This window comes from Syzygium oleosum, unplaced genomic scaffold, assembly GCF_021117445.2.
Source record: "Syzygium oleosum isolate NSW1041296 unplaced genomic scaffold, Sole_v2.1 Sole_v2.09, whole genome shotgun sequence".
NCBI classification, from domain to species: Eukaryota; Viridiplantae; Streptophyta; class Magnoliopsida; order Myrtales; family Myrtaceae; genus Syzygium; species Syzygium oleosum.
Window position 1 is genome coordinate 8,520,975 of NW_026607493.1, and position 13,157 is coordinate 8,534,131.

The 13,157-nt window shown below is 48.1% G+C and overlaps 3 protein-coding genes across 3 annotated transcripts; all 3 read right to left on the minus strand.

Moving 5' to 3' along the window:
• Positions 1–472: 472 nt before the first annotated feature.
• LOC115691288 (uncharacterized) lies at positions 473–2,464 on the minus strand. The gene has a single exon (XM_030617890.2). It carries the CDS (start codon positions 2,354–2,356, stop codon positions 656–658), a length of 1,701 nt encoding a protein of 566 aa, XP_030473750.2. The 5' UTR covers positions 2,357–2,464; the 3' UTR covers positions 473–655.
• Positions 2,465–4,374: 1,910 nt separating this feature from the next.
• On the minus strand, positions 4,375–7,652 carry LOC115662060 (probably inactive leucine-rich repeat receptor-like protein kinase IMK2). Its single transcript, XM_030584240.2, has 2 exons — positions 5,292–7,652; positions 4,375–5,179 (listed from the first exon to the last, which is right to left on the minus strand). The coding sequence occupies exons 1-2, from the start codon at positions 7,054–7,056 to the stop codon at positions 4,566–4,568; spliced, it is 2,379 nt and encodes a 792-aa protein (XP_030440100.2). The 5' UTR covers positions 7,057–7,652; the 3' UTR covers positions 4,375–4,565.
• A 4,289-nt stretch (positions 7,653–11,941) lies between these two features.
• LOC115692342 (PRA1 family protein B4-like) lies at positions 11,942–12,945 on the minus strand. Its single transcript, XM_030619167.2, has one exon. The coding sequence runs from the start codon at positions 12,873–12,875 to the stop codon at positions 12,195–12,197; it is 681 nt and encodes a 226-aa protein (XP_030475027.2). The 5' UTR covers positions 12,876–12,945; the 3' UTR covers positions 11,942–12,194.
• Positions 12,946–13,157: the final 212 nt, after the last annotated feature.

The following is a 13,157-nucleotide window of genomic DNA, read 5'->3' on the forward strand; positions in this document are numbered from 1 at the left end:
TAATATGTCACATGATTCAAGGGTTATGTTTTCCCTACTTTAGAATAGGAAAGATGTTCTCTCGTAGTCAATGCTGCTTTATATTTTCTGTCCGTAGTAGTACTACCCCGTTATCCGAGAAAGAAGGACGAGGCGGCCGGACAGCCACACGTTCGTCCCAACTACGTCACCGGAGGCCCCATGCCTGCGAACCGTGGGTTCTTGAAATTGTTGTCAAAATTGACTTGCTCCAATTTCGTTCTTTATTTGTTCATTTGAAAAATCGGCGAGAGGCAAACTATAAATTGGCGCGATTTCCTTAAACGATACCGTGCACGATTGAAGCACAAATTTGAAAATCGAATCCGCGCGGTTTTATGAAAACCGCATTGAATACATTGTCTATCATGCTAGAATGAGCCGAACATCCAGAAGCTAACACGAACTTGTTTAACTCCATTTTAAGCGAAGGAAGATAATGAACTAGAACAACTGAAGGAAAAAGGAACTAAACAAATTCCATCACAACTCTCATTAATATCAATATACAAGAAGACATGATACGACGTAGCTAATAGCTATCAATATCAACCTATCCCCCTAGCTCAGAAATGTCCTGAGGATAATTTAATGTTTTTCTTTGTTTCTTTCTTTCCAAAACTAAAGTTGAAGAACTTCAATCAGGGAACCACATGTTGAGCAAGCTCTGCTCTTCTGACAGCCCAAAGTCATAATCAGGCTTCAGGGAATCAAAGCTGTGGCCAAGTCCTTCAGTCTCTTGCATTGGATACGAGCTCGCGCTCGTCGTCTTGTTCATCTCCTGCATCCTGCAGCGCCCGTTGGCTGGCATCCGAAATCCCGGGTGGACCGCGACGTGCTCGAAAGGGTGTCTTCTCAAGTCCGACGTCCTCGTGCTAATCATCTCCTGGGGAGAATGTAGATTTCGTGCCTCCGCTTTCGAGAAAGTAAAACTGGGACGGCCACTATAGTTTGTAGCATTATCCGTTGGAGTTTCCTGTAACTTTGCCATGCTCATGGGTATGTCAACCTCAGGAATCAAAGCTCGGAAGTTGGTATTACCATTTGGGCTCGTATACATGGGTTGACAATGCGATTCATTACATATTCCTTCAAAATTACCATCAATTCTATCACATGACATACTCCTCGCTACTTCATCGTTCACTTGTTGCTTCATCGTATCCGTTCTAAGATCCTTCAAGTTCTCGGACCAAGTTCCAGGATTGACTTCCGACCTGACAGGGTACATTATCGAATCGACCTGGGCATTGTATTCGAATCCAGTACAGTTATGGTTGGCAAGTTCCAACAGTGTTAGCAATTCTTCATCTATGTCGGCTCCCATGCTCATCAGAGTTTCAATTTCAATAGAAGTTCCATTGGCCACAGCCTCGTTGCTCTGCACAGATTCAGGACAATTGCAATTATCGCGACGATCATGTGAACATCTGCTTTTGTCCTGTGAATAGGAATTTTCTCCAGTTGCGATAAATACAATATCACGAGCAGAAATCGCAGATTCCGGTCTCAGATTTCGTCCATGGAACACTGATTCACGCCCATCCGCATGTCTTTCTACTTTACGTTCCACTGTTTGTGACGCCGTTCCTCTGTTTTCCTCTGTTCTTGTTGGGTTGGGAGCTTCAGCTTGACGCAGGAAATTGCACTCGGTCCTCATACTTTCTTTGACATGATCACGTTGTAAACTTGAGCTATCAACCACGAAAACCCTGGAAGGATCAAAGGCACCTACATCGACCTCCCTCGACGTGGCGGTATTCTCAACCGAGGACAACGCACTCCTGGCGGACGAATCACTGCGACACTGCGTCGAAGAAGCCCAATTCCCGGGGAAATTCACTCGCGCCAGAGGACCATACATGGCCCGCGCGGCCTTATCGTAAGCAAGAGCAGCATCGAACGCGGTCGCGAAAGTCCCGAGCCAGAGCCTGCTGGCTTTGCCCTGACCCGCTCCGGACCTCTTGTCGATGGGCTCCCGAATCTCCGCGACCCACTTGCCCCAAGTCCTCTGCCTCACGCCCCTGAAGCTGCAAACCGAGTTATCGGGCCCGCCTTTCCCCCGCATGCAGCCTTTCTTCGAGCCCTTCGCCGGCACCCTGCGCGCCGCCTTGACAGCAGCACCTCCTCCTCGGCCGCCATCCTCTTCCCTGACGCCGACCTGGCTGCTGTTGTAGTCCTTCCACCTGGCGAGCGTGTCCTGGACGGAGTCGCAGCCGTTGCGCCGCTTCTTGAGCCGCTTGTCCCCGAATTCCCCCAAGGAAAAGGAAGCCTGCTTGGTCGGGTTCATGCTGACGCCGGTCGCCAAGCTCAAGTGCATGTCTCCCGCACAAAACATATATCTCGCCGGAGGGTTTTGCGTGGAGCTCAGCTAGGGTTTACACGGGCGTGTGGGGGGAAGGTTTAAGGAGACGTCCCTCTGAAAGCGTCGAAACCTTTCCAGAGTTGTCTAGGCCCTGTTTTATATGTCCATCAGCTGCAGCGAGGGAAAGACTGCGTGCGAGGTGATTGGTCGAGACGAGCTGGCTTTTCTTGGGGACGAAGTATCGGTCGCGACTTTCGTGGCAAGTTAGCGACTCGCGTGACGCGGCGGCGGGTGAGTGGGTCATCGCCTTCCACGCGCGACACGTGTCGGAAACCCATTCCCTCCCGCTGCGGCCCTGTTCCACGTCATTTCCTTTGGGACGAAGGTCTCCTTTCCTTTGTCTAAAAAGTAACCCGATCTGACGGCCCAGATGGTGCCAACGGCCCGCCCATCAATCGAAGCGGGCCTTGTGGGGGGGGGGGGGGGGGGGGCGAACCCGGGCAGTAGCTTCATTTATGGGCTTGACCCGACCCGCCCTTTTCTTTACACCGCACAATACCGTGCCTGTATTTTTCATAGGAATGATTGTTCCTTATCGATATATCACGAAATATTTGCTCCAGATTAATTTTTGTCTCGTAAAAAATTCCAAACTAGTACAGAATGGCACCTCACTCCAAATTATTTTTTGTCTCGCAAAGAGTCTCAAACCGGTGCCCCAGACCCAAATCTAACTTTGTTAAAATGCATATAATTCAACACACAATGGATTTTCCACATTGGATCTATCATCCTCCACGTCGGGTCTATCTTGCAATGGTTTTGCCACGTGTGTTGGCACATATCCATTTTAACGAGATATTGGACAAAATGCTAATGAAGGGTAAATTTAGGTCAGGATACTGGTTTGAGTTTTTTTTTAAATGCAAATTATTTTGAAATAAATGTGTTATGTAATATCGGTTCTGTGAGATGGAAATTAGTTTAGAGGTTTTTTAGGGTATTATGCAGGTTTTTTGTGATATTTGTCCTTATTTTATAGGGAAAAAAGTTTAATATTTGCATCTTTATTGGATAAAATAGCTTCATTTAAGACAGATTAAGGTGATGGAAAGAAAATTAGATTATTACGTTGGAAATAATATAATCATTAGGTCGATATTGGACCAAATAGTTTCATACAAGACGAAGAAAGGTGATGGTAAGTAGGGGTGAGTACGGTTTGGGTGGGCGATTCCCATCCTAGAACCGAGAACCGCCTACTAAAGTCCAGTTCCGAAAAATTGGAATTGGGAACCGCCCATTGATTCCATAGATCCACCCGGAAATCGGACCGGACTCTTCCGTGAATCCACTCGGGAACCGGAATGTTAGTCTGGTCCGATTCCTGGGTGGGTCCATGGAACTAGTCCTACTAGCCAAGGACGGAGATGAAGATGGAGAGTCGAAGACGGTGAGGTGAACATTGACCAAGAAGAGTGAGAGAGTAAGAGTGAGCGTGAGGCAAAAGCGAAAGAAAGTATTTCTTGACTCAATGTGAGGCTATGAACGTCGAGCAAGTTAGGTTTAGCTTAGGGATTTATGAATTTTTTTTTTAAAAAAATTAAAAATTAAATAAATATATTATATTTATTATTATATTACCGGTCTGGTCCGGTCCCGGTGAGCGGTTCCATACCTGGAACCAGAAACTGGACCGATATCAAAAAATTAGAACTAAGAACCGGTCTGGTTCCCTTAGGAACCACCGGTTCCGGTTAGGTTCCGGGCGGTTTCGGGCGATTTCTAGCTCTTTTGCACACCCCTAATAGTAAGAATGCACTCTTCAAAGAAGATATCAAACTACTTTCTATAATATTTCAAGGCAATCTCCTACAATAAAATAGAGTATATATATACACTTCCCTTTTCACTATTTCCCTACTATTGTGAGGATCACGTGGTTTTGCATTGATGAGCTTGGAGATTGTCGAGTTAGAACGACTCTAATTTCAATTTCAGTCCACTATCGAATTGCATTTACAAACACCAACAATTAATGAAACAATGAATTTAAAGAATTTAGCATAAACTTACTGCTCCTCAAATTATTGTCCAACCCAAAGAACAAAAGAATAATGAAATATCACTTAAGTACAGAAAATGCTTAACACCAAAAAATAAATAAATAATTTACTAAAATCTTTCCTTCTTAATTTTCGTTCTTTTATATTTCTACACTAAGAACCACCCCTTTCTCTTCTCATTCATCGGGAGATTCTTCCGTCGGTTCGTCGTCCTTAGCTCCGGCGGCTACTTCCGGCTTAATCTCCTCCAACTGCCTCAGCACCTGCTCCACGTCTGGCCTCGCCGCCGGGGACGGGTCGACGCAGTGGAGGGCCAGCTTCAGCGTGTTGAGCAGCTCGTCGCCGATGGTGGGCGTCTCCCTCATGAGCTCCAGATCGAACACCTCGTTCGTCCACTCCTCCTTCACGATCGACGCCACCCACTGCGGCAGGTCCTCCCCGTTGGGGCCCTCGCTGGGGGACTTCCCGGTGAGGAGCTCCAGGAAGACGACGCCGAGGCTGTAGACGTCGGTCTTGGCGGTGGGCTTCTTGGTCTTGGCGAGCTCCGGGGCGGCGTACCCGATGGCGCCGGCGGTGGCGACAACGGTGGTGGAGGCGGAGGAGGTCATGAGGCGGGAGAGGCCGTAGTCGGCGATGTGGGGGACGGTGCGTTGGTCGAGGAGGATGTTGGTGGAGGTGAGGTTGCCGTGGACGATGTTCTCCTGGGTGTGGAGGTGGTGCAGCCCGCGCGACACCCCCACGGCGATGCTCATTCTCGTCGGCCAGTCCACGGTGGTCTCAGGTCCCCGAGCTGCACCAAGCAATGATGCCAAGTTAGCAAAAAGTTAGCAATAAGTTAGTAGGCAAGAGTACTAAATTTAGATAACTAGTTAGAATCTACACTGTAATTTACTGGTACTTACCGTGGAGGAACGAAGCGAGGCTTCCCATGGCCATGTAGTCGAACACAAGAAGCTTCTCCCCCTTGGGACCCAAGTAGTAGGCCCTGAGCGCCAAGAGATTCGGGTGTCGGATTCGGCCGAGAGCGCCGGCCTCGGCTTCGAACTCCTTCTGTCCCTTGGTCATCTTCTCCCGCAGCCTCTTCACCGCCACCTGGTTCCCGTCCTCCAGCGTCGCCTTGTAGGCGGTGCCGTACGCGCTCTTCCCCATGATCTCTGCCGTCGCGCACAGCAGGTCGTCGGCCGTGAACACGAAAGGCCCGTCGAAGTGCACCAGCTTCCCGCCGATGTCGCTGGACTCGACCTCCCGGGATGCGGTCGCCTTCTCGGAGATCCCTCCGCCGCCGGCTTTCTCGGGCTTCCCGTTCTTCTTCTTGGACGCAGCCCTTTTCTTGATCAAGCAGCAGAGCAGGACGAGGCAGAGGAGGAGCAGGATGGCTAGGAGTATCCCGGCCGCAATGAGGACTATGTCTTTGGTGCTGAGGTGGCGACGTCGGCGACTGGACGGCCCCGCAGATGGAGGAGGGGCTTGTGGCGGCGGAGAGTTGGTCGGGCATGGAGTTGAAGTGCTGAAGCCGCAGAGCTGGAGGTTCCCCACAAAGGAGCTCGAGTTGAACCTCCTGGAGAGATCGGTCGGGACGGCGCCGGAGAGGTTGTTGTAGGACACATTGAAGGAGGTGAGATTGGGCAAATTGACCAGCGAAGCCGGGATTTGCCCGGTGAAGTTATTCTCAGAGAGATCGAGCCGGTCAATGCTGGAGATGTTACCGATGCTCGAAGGTATTGGGCCCTTCAAGTGATTGTTCTTCAAATTGAGCTCGGAAAGGTTCCGCAGCACGCTCAGATTCTCGGGGATTCCGCCGTCCAGGCGATTCCCCTCCAAGTCCAGCACCGCAAGAGACGACATGTTGAAGAGACTGGAGGGCAAGCTTCCATTGATGGCATTGAATGACAAGTCCAGTTCCTCAAGTTGAGAAAGCTCCCCTATGTCACTTGGTATGGTTCCTCCAATCTGGTTGTGGCTCAGAGAGAGTATTTGAAGCGTACCCAACTTGGTGATGGAGGCCGGGATCGGTCCGGAGATGTTGTTGTGGTCAAGAGCGAGAATGGCGATCGAAGCAGACCGGCTGACGACGCTCGGGATCGACCCGGAGATGGTATTGAAGCTCAAATTGAGCCGCAACAACTTGGTGGAGTTGGCAAGGCTCGGGGGAATAGTCCCCGACAGCAAATTATTGCTCAAGTCGAGAGCCTGAAGCAGAGGACAGTTGCCGATGGAAGGAGGAATGGTCCCCGAGAGGCGGTTGTTGAACAGATAGACCCCTCGGAGGTAGGGGAGGAACCCGAGAGAGAAAGGGACGGCGCCGGTGAGGTGGTTGTCGTGGAGGCTGAGCTTCCGGAGCGCTTGGAGCTGCCCGATCTTCTCGGAGATCCGGCCGCCGAGGCCCTTCCAGGGGAGCTGCACGGCGATGACCTGGCCCTTCACGCACTTGATGCCCGCCCACCCGCCGGAGCAAGCGCCGAAGCCGCTGTCGTTCCAGCTGCGGAGGACGCCGAGGGAGTCGACGAGGTCGTGCTTGATGGCCCGGAGGGCCTGGTAGTCGGCCTGCGTCACGACCACGCCGTCCCACTCTGCGCCCCGCGAGTGGGCGCCGGCGCCGGCGGCGAGCAGGAGGAGGAAGAAGAGCGGGAGCCGGGCGCGATCATGCCGAGAGCCCTCGCGTTCCATGAACAGGAAAGGAAAACAGAGATTCGAGCGAGCGAGCGCAAGCAGGAGGGATCAAGGAAGAGGCGAGAAACAAATTTGATAGCAAACGCTTAATCTTTCTCAGATTCCTTCAGCCCCACTAAACCCTTTTTTTTTTGTTCCTCTTTTCGCAAAGTTTCTATGATGGGGAAAGGAAGAAGAAGGAGAGGGAGTTTCGTTAGAGCGACATGAAAGGGCAGGGAAGAGGAAGCCAAAAAAAAAGGAAGTATATGAGAGAGAGTAAAAGAGTGGTCGTTGGGGAGGAGGAGGAGGTGGTGGTCTGACAGAGCACGTGAGAGAGTGGGGGCGCGAGCGTGTATGTCTACGTTGCCGGAAAACAACTATTTCTCGCCCCCAACTGAAGAACGAAAAGCCCCAACGGCTACTTTCTTACATCGCAGGGGAGGTGGACACGTGAATCTGTGCATATTTATGCGAACGGTCATGTTGGGACTCGGAAGACCAGGTCGTCTTTGCCCCTTTGGAGCTGCTGCTGCTGCTGCTGCTTCGTCAAAATTCTACCAACGGCTATATTCCGGGTCGGTCTTTGCTGGTTGCTTTGACCCACCCGAACCTTATAGCATGGTCCTAACAGGCTATATGGGGGCCACTTGTGTGTAGGTTTAGTTTACTAGATTCCCGGCACTTTTCATTGCTAGGTTGATTTTTGTACGTGAAGTTAGTTCCTTTCTTTTGGATAATGACACAAATAATTTCTTAACTTTGGCATAATATTCAATATGGTCCATGAAATTTTTAATTTGTTCGATGCAGTTCCTGAACTTTAGCCTGATGTTCAATGTGGTCCATGGATTCTTGGTACACGATCAATGTAGTCCAAGAACCATATGAAAATGTTCAATATTGTCATTTTATTAATACAAGGTCAGGGACAATATTAAACATGTACAAAAAATTCAGAGACTACATTGAACATATTAAAAGTTCAGAGACCAAATTGCACGTTGTGTTAAAATTCATGAACCATGTTGAACAAATTAATAGTTCGGGAATTACATTAAACATTAAGCCAAAGTTTATGGATCATTTGTGTCATTATCTCTTTATTTCTTTTTTTGTATCGGAAAGTATAGTTTCTCACACGACACGACGTTAAGTGTAATCTAGTTTGGAATAGTTCTAAACGAAAAGTGGCGCTTTTAGGTGAAAATGGAGAGAAATGAAGAAGATAGAAAAAGAAAAAAGATAGCCACATGCTAACCAGATGGAATGTGAGCCAACAAGCATGCGGCCCTGCTAGTAAATGGATTGGGAGATGGGGCCGGAGTGTACCAAATTCATGGTTCGATTTCCGTGAGCACCGCACACACATGTACATAGAAGAGAGGAGTGAGATAAAAAAAAAATCAAGATGGAATGTGGGAAGATTGAAAAATTAGAAATTATTTTCCAAAATAAGATTGGATTCCTACGCTCAGGTCTACATCCCTCGAGAGCAAGCCAAGGACCCTAGCGGTTGCCCAGAACCTCCGCGCCCAGGCTCGGGACCCCTGCGCCATTGCTCCGTTCCCTAACAGCCATGCTCGGGACCCCAGCAAATGTGCCCCTTTCCCCATTGTCTGAACCCCTAGACCTAGGATTGTACTCGAGACTTCTCTCTCAAACGTATGTCACAATTTTCCCGTAACAAATATCAGAAAAAGATTTCCATAGTATGTGCAAAAAGAACAACCGATCACAGAAAAATGAAATCTCCGAAAATAAGTATTTTGGAATCTATTTGTTGGCAAAATTGATTTTTCGTGACACACAACTTGGCCCGAGCTCAGATATTTTTTCCGATATGTTGATTCTACTGCGGTAAGGGGCAGAGTTTCCGAGGAGGCGGGTTCTTTGGGTTTGGCATGCGCAACAGAAGAACAGGGAAAATGAAAGAAACTGTCCGCGGTTAGTGTCGGTGGAGATCTGAAAAGCGTTGATACGGGCACAGGAACGTGGATACCGCACGGCATCAATGATGATCGGATGATTTGTCGTCAAGCTTTATTTGCGAGCGCTTCCCCGTGCCAAGAGCAATCTCGGAAGCACGCTGCAAGCTATGCTGCAATTATTTGCGGGAATGCAGAAGAAAAAGCAAAGGTAAAAAGGGAACGAAGGATTTCGGATCTGACATTCTTGAAAGGGATAATAACACAAACAATCCCTTAACTTTGACCTAATGTGCAATTTGATCCCTGAACTTTTAATTTGTTCAATGTAGTCCCTGAACTTTAAGCTAATGTTCAATGTGGTCCCTGAACTTTTAATTTATTCAATATCATCCCTGAACTTTTGGTACATGTTCAATTTAGTCCCTGAACTATATGAAAATGTTCAATGTAGTCCCTGAACTTGAATTAATGGAAAGGAATACATTGAACATTTTCATATAATTCAGGGACTGAATTGAACATGTACCAAAAGTTCAGAGATGATATTGAACAAATTAAAGGTTCAGGGACCACATTGCACATTAGATTAAAGTTTAGGGATTACATTGAACAAATTAAAAGTTCGGGGACCAAAATGCATATTGGGCCAAAGTTCAGGGACTATTTGTGTCATTTTCCCTTCTTGAAACGAAATATGGAGCCTAGGATTAGCAGAATATCTTACTAGGATCTGATGTTGAGGCCATAGGATTCGAGTGCAGTTTTCTGGACATACACATTCACGTTGTAGCATATTGTCCTGAGCGTCGCGGCCGCGACACTGTACTTTGATTCCGTTCAGATGATTCGATTTCTGTTGTTTAGAAGGTGGCTCATACTGAGAAGCAAGTTCAGGTGATTCGATTTCTGCTGTTTAGAAGGTGCCTAATACTGAGACAGAAGCAAGTAGGGGTCCGGCGAGAGCGCAGCATGGTAATTCCTCCAAAACACCCAAGGGTTGGGATCTCAATGTAGACGTCGGAGTTATTTCCGAGTAGTAATTTGCCCAAGGGGCTCGCATGCATAACCTCACAGTGAAACCCTCCATTCATTCCGTATGATTAATAACAACTCCCTGAAGAAACCAAAGACGAAGCCCAGAGCATGAATTCGATCAGACTGCCAATCACTCCTCAAAGCTCACAAGATATCGGAGCCGATCCACAAACACGCTACCAAGAAATTGTCATAGCCTTGCAAGGCCAGCCACATCACCAGATAGACTTTTCTAATGTGAGGACACATACGACATAATATCACACGCTAGAGGCGAAAAAAGCCAACTAACAAGAATTGAGCGAAAGAATGACAATTCATACACTCCGCTAGGAATTCATGTACTACACAATCATCAAGGGCTCTCCATTTATGAGGATAAGATTTCACTCTCCATTGAAATAGACTTTGCTTTAAATTGAAGGGAATCTGAGTCAATGCACTCAAAGGATGAGAAGAGACAATGCCAATGATTTACAGAAAGCATTGCTATATACCAGCTATATTGACACAGACGTATGCTTAGCCCACCATCAGAATCAACCATGTCCTGTCTCCAAAAGTTTCATTGAAACCGGACATGAACAAGAAGGCATTCTCCACTCAAAACTAAACAAAGTTTATGAATTGTCCCTCCCTCCCTCCCTCTCTTGAGAACTGAAATCGAACCATGTGAACAGAATCAAAGTGAATTCCATCTTCACCAAGAACTGAGCCTAATAAATACAGCCTGCAGCTTCACATGGACCACATAAATACAGCCTGCAGCTTCACATGGACCACATATATACAGCCTAAACCTTCTAGGCACGACTCTAGTCTGAAGACACCAAAAGTCTACCAAATCATGTACCTGCGTGCTATCGCTCCATTTAATCTGAACAAGGACAAGAAGATATATCATCTTAACTCAAAACCTTTCGCCCGAGTCACCCTTTCTCATCACAATGGCAATTCACAAGAACACACAGAGATTCCCAGCACAAAGAATCATATAGTCCTTCCTTAGCATAAAGTGAATAAATTATGTGCATCCTAGATAACTTTTGCATATGCCAAAAGATGATTTTGATTGATACATAGCATCTTCTACTCTGTTCCGCAGTGACATTTTAAATGTCCAGTGGTGATGCCACCTCACAACATCAAACATGTTGATGCTTGTTCAGATATTGATGTTTTTACTATTCAAAAAAATATCGATGTTTTTACCAAGCTTTGATGAAGATAGAGACCATCATCGGTTGACAACTCAAATAAGAATCATAAATTGATAAAGAGTCTTTTCAGAACTAACGCAGTGCTTATGAATCCCAATAACTGAGCCTAATTTGTTTGAAAACTTGAAGAGAACTCAACTAATCATAACTCAAGACAAGTGAATTCCATCTTCACCAAAGCTTGATAAAGCATCAACATTTGGACAAGCATCAACTTGCTCGATCTTATTTCAACAAGCATCACAACAACCATCGCACAGAAAAACTCCTAGACAAATGAATCCCCGAAATTCTAATTCCCACCAAAGCCACCATGCACGAGCATGTGGATAAAAATTCCAGTTGTTGATAAAAGGTATATATCTTGACAGTTTCCCTGAGGTGGTCTTACCCACGATCTGATCGGGGTCCCATACCAACGTGCACATAAACAGAAACTAGAAGAAAACTAGTACAGGACATAGCGTACTATCTGTAATAACTACATGACATCAAAGGAGACCCCAATGCATATTCCAATGACATCTTAGCGAAACTTTCCACTCCTGATTTTTGACAATTCACAGAACAAACACATCGTCAGCAGATCGCAAACCCAGTAATTCCCAGGCAGATATAAACAAACAGATCGGGCAGCAATATCTTCACGATGTGATGCGATCCTGATAGATGCAAACAATTGCGATTGGACGAAGAGAACGCACACATACGACAATGGAGTATCCAACATTAAGCGTATCAATTGAATGAATCAGAGTATTCATAGTTTCGTATTCTACAAAAAAAGTAATCACTTTGAACACGAAAGTAGCAGATCCACAACAATAGTATCCAGATCCTACAAATCTACGAATGTAAATCAAAAAAAAAATTCACTTACACGATTATTTCTTTTATCTACTTGTAAAAGCTAAAACCCAGCCGGTCCGATCCGATCCGATCGGATCTGATCGGATCGCGAACGATCTCGACCTCAGACGCGGGAGGCGACCGCGGGGGCGGCGGCGGCGGCGGCGGCATTGGAGGCGGCGCCGCCGAGGAAGGAGAGGAATCCGGTGGAGGGGCTCTCCTGCTCGTCGAGGAACAGGTCCTCGGGAACCCTGAAGGCACCATGGACGCAGACGACGGCCACCCCGGCGAGGAGGGCGGAGATGAGGACGGATCCAACGCTGGTGAGGAAGATGACGACGACGCTGAGGACGATGAGGACGCCGAGGGTCTCGCGGTCGGAGTAGGTGCGGCCGAAGAGGACGAGCGGGGAGTCGGCGGGGCGGAAGAGGTAGAGGAAGAGCCAGGCGGCGAGGAGGCCGGCGAGGAAGAAGAGGGAGACGGGGTTGGTGACGAGGGAGAAGGCGAGGACGGCGGCGACGACGGCGAGGTAGTTGACGCGGAAGTAGGAGTAGTTCTTGCGGACGCGGAGGGCGGCGTCGGAGAGGGACTCGGGCTTGGAGAAGGCGGTGCGGTCGACGAGCTCCGCCCAGGGGCGGCGCTGGGAGAGGCCGTGGTTGAGGGAGCTGGAGAGGTGGTTGACGAAGGCGCGGAGGGCCGGGGTGGCGATCGGCGGCGGCGGCTGGGCGGAGCCGGCGGCGGAGGCGACACCGCCGGTGGCGGCGGGCTGGGGGTTGGAGATGGGGAGGACGGCGGGCGACGACATCTTTCGAGGGGGACTTTCGGGATTCGGAGGTCTCTCGTGAATGCGTCGGATTCGATGCGAAGGAAATTGGGGAGAAAATATCAAAATATATGGGCCGTTGCAGAAGGAGGGAGGAAGGAGGAAGGACGCGTTTTATGGAGGGCGATACTCGTCACGGGGATTCGCGTGTTTTCCTTTTTTTTTTAATTTTTTTTTAATTAAGTGTTGACTGTTGTTACTTCGTCGTTACGGTTAAGTTTTGACCGACGGAGAGGAAAATGGAAAGGGTCGATTTAGGGGATT